At 41.7% G+C, this 3,287-nt stretch overlaps 1 protein-coding gene across 1 annotated transcript; it reads right to left on the reverse strand.

Moving 5' to 3' along the window:
- Nucleotides 1-1,348: 1,348 nt before the first annotated feature.
- Nucleotides 1,349-2,852, reverse strand: LOC102841701 (developmental pluripotency-associated protein 4-like). The gene is made up of 2 exons (XM_006876238.1): nt 2,796-2,852; nt 1,349-1,495 (listed from the first exon to the last, which is right to left on the reverse strand). Exons 1-2 carry the CDS (start codon nt 2,850-2,852, stop codon nt 1,349-1,351), a joined length of 204 nt encoding a protein of 67 aa, XP_006876300.1.
- Between the last annotated feature and the right edge of the window lie 435 nt (nt 2,853-3,287).

Here is a 3,287-nt window from a genome sequence, read left to right on the forward strand (position 1 = left end):
ATTTACATGAGAGCCATTGATCAAAACGTTGTGCATATTATTATTGAAAACAATCACTTTCCCAGAAGCTACAATTACCGGAGTTAAGAGCATAAAGAACAAGTACAGAATGCACAAAAGTATAATTAAAGAAAATTGCACAGAGGTGGCCAAACAGTGAGTTCTCCAAAGCCTATGAACCCGGGACTTCAGGGAGTTACTTCCCTGGCCCTCGGGGTCCATGGCCTGTAAGCCTAAGGAGGGCTCAAAGACTGGATTTTCGTCCATGTTATCCTTGTGCCTCAACTTCTCAGTGCTGATTATGTATGCTGCGGCCGCCAGCAATTTTCTTTTCTATAATAAACTATTGTCTCTTGAATTAGGTCCCATTTTATTAGCTGTAATGAATGGTTGTTTGTGAAGTTTTCCTAATTAAAAATATTAGCATTTTTTCTGTATCCTAACTCAGGAAGAAGCAAGCAAATGTGGTAGGGAGTTGACTCCAGTGTACAGATTGCAACCCTGCCCATCTGTACACACTGCAGGTAAGAATATGGGAGGATGTATACTGAAGATTAACTGTCATTGGTTCCATGGAATCCATTATGGTGACTGTTCAATTATTCATTGTAATATAGAAATGTTTTCCCTCCAGATATTCTAGTCTCATTGGAGGCTTTTTATTAATATCTTGTTCCTCTGGACACATTTGGAGCACAACATATTGTCCTCCAGGTGCAGAGGTAGAAAATTGCAGAAGAGAGCACTCACTTACCCTGGTTTTTCAGGAACCCAGACTTGTCCAGCATGAAACTACAGTTGAACCCAGTCTTCTGTCTCTTATGGTGATTTGACTGCCTGAATCTTGTCCATGAGACCAACACAGCCTTCTGGGATGAAGGGGTTACCACAACTGTATTATCTCTCTTCAAGAGAGAATAGTCAAGGGAAGGTGCCCCTCCTAAGAGGGAGGAGCCACTTCAGGAGAATCAGTTTTCTCAGAACGGATCTTCCTTTTATTAGAACTCTTCAGAGGTGTTTTCCCCTGGTCCACATTTGATTTGTAGTGTCCTGGTTTGATGCTGTGGGATAAAGCAGTGGACCGGAAGGTTGGTTTGAACCAAAAGATTGGTGGTTCAATCGCACCGGCTGTTCCTTGGAAACCCTGTGTAAGGTCACTTTGAGTCAGACTTGACTTGATGTCACTAAACAACAACAAAACATGTGGTTTGGAGTCCTGGTGTGGCACTGCAAAGCCTGTTTGAACTGCAAGGTCAGCAGTTGAAGCCCACCAGTCGCTCCTTGGAAACTCTGTATAGGGTTGCTATGAGTTGGAACCTAGTTGATGGCACTTAACAACAATAACATTTCATTTATATTGTAACCATGTCTGGATATTGGCTTCTTTTGCTGTGGCAGGACTATTCTTTTGATTTGGGTAAGCATGCTCACAGAGTCTTCTATAAGCTTCTAATTTTTGCTCTTTGGTGCTCAGTTTTAATTGTTGGCACCAGGCCTGCACAATTTCATGGTGAAACAGGTTAACTGGTGGTAGATTTGCTGGTAGTGGAGGAACTCGAGTTTTCTGAGATTTTTGCCTATCATTGCCTTGTGCATTCTCTTGTGAATAGGAAGAATTTTCTTCTTTCCCAGTTCTTTTTCATTTGGTCCTCTGAACTGAGGTTTCTGGTAAAGCTTTTTTCATTAGCAGCACATTGTTGTTGTTCAGTTTCTACTGGCATGGTTCAAATTTGAGAGTCACATACTCATCTCCCATCTTCTCTGTGGAGTCCCACTTCTTGCCTTTTGCTTACTCCATAGCCAGAAAGTTGAGGTTGATAAGAAAACCCTTCTTATTGTTCAAAAAGATTTCTTCCCATTCCCTGGTCCTTTTTTTTGACACAACAGCTTAGATGAGAGCTGGGACTATTTCTCCAGGCAGGCTGAAATTATGGAGGTCTGGGCCTACAGGCACTCTGTGTAGTTGTACCACATTCACTTTTAAGATTTTTCTCTTTTGTAAATTTCGTGTTGTACGAGTTACAGTCTGATCTCAGTGTTGGAAAACTGGAGGAGGAACTTGTGCCTATACTTAGGGTAAAGGACACCAAAAGAGTGACAATAGTTTGGGGAAACCATTGTGACATCGCAAGGGGCAGTTTGTACCTCCTCCTACTGACAAGATAAATAAGGGCATAAATGAGGGGCTAGGGGAGAAATAAGGAGCTCTGGTAGTGTAGTCGTTACAAATTGGGCTGCGAACTGCAAGGTCAGCAGTTCGAAACTACCAGCTGTTCTGCAGGAGAAAGATAAGGCTTTCTGCTTCAGTAAAGATTTACAGCCTCAGAAACCCAGTACAGGGTCGCTATGAGTTGGAACAGACTCCACAGCACATAAGAACAACAACAGGGGATAAAAGACTCTAAACCTGGATTGATAGATGGTGTAAATCTTCCCTGGGAAGGGAACTGGGTAAAAAGATGAGGTTTCCTAGAGTTTGGCTATTGTTTGGGTATTAAGCAAAGGGACAAATGTGCTTAGCCCATGGCCCTACCCTCCCTTCCCCGTACCACTGATTCTGATGAATCTTGGGCTCTGAGCCCCTTTGCTCAGTCTTTCCTCCTCTGAGTGAGGGTTGTTGTTGTTGTTGTTAGATGCTGTGGAGTCGGTCCGGACTCATAGCAACCCTGTACAGGGTTTCCGAGACTGTTAATCTTTACGGGAGCTGAACGTCTCATCTTTCTCCTGCATAACAGCTGGTAGTTTCGAATTGGTGACCTTGTGGTTCACAGCCTGATTCGTAACCACTACGTTACCAGAGTTTGCTTCACATCACTCATGCCATTGGGGGTGCTGAGGCTCTGAGAGGACATGTCACAAAGACCAAGAGGACTTGTGAGTGGCAGCATGCAACAAAGGACAAAAGACGGCAGGCAGATTACTGTTTTTTGTTTTTTTAATTAAACGTATGAGTAAAATTCCAGTTTACTTTAACCCTTCACCTGAAAACAGCCCCTGTCAACATCATGTAAGGTACTTGGATAAATAAGACAATAGCTTTAGAGAATATAACATTGACCTCAGATTGACAACAATGTTTTAAAATGGATATTGGATCCTTGAGCTGGCCATTTGTGTTGGGAGAGGATATGGTTAGAGGTAAAACAGATGTTTAAAATCCAAAAATATTTAAAAGCTAATTCATTGTAAAAATAAGTTGTGTCTAATTCAATAAAACAATTGGGTGCAATATTGAGTAATATTTTGTACTTTTATTTATTTATTTTTTTGCTTGTTAAGACTTTTTT

This window comes from Chrysochloris asiatica, unplaced genomic scaffold (assembly GCF_000296735.1).
Source record: "Chrysochloris asiatica unplaced genomic scaffold, ChrAsi1.0 scaffold00368, whole genome shotgun sequence".
NCBI classification, from domain to species: Eukaryota; Metazoa; Chordata; class Mammalia; order Afrosoricida; family Chrysochloridae; genus Chrysochloris; species Chrysochloris asiatica.

What these genes read in the sequence shown, in the direction of transcription:
- LOC102841701 (XM_006876238.1), bottom strand. Translation starts at nt 2,852, where the DNA reads ATGTCCTCTCAGAGCCTCAGCACCCCCAATGGCATGAGTGATGTGAAG. An exon ending in GTGATGTGAAGCAAACTCTG is followed by an intron (nt 1,496 to 2,795) that starts GTAACGTAGTGG and finishes GAAATTGTGCAG; the next exon opens with GCCTGGTGCCAACAATTAAA.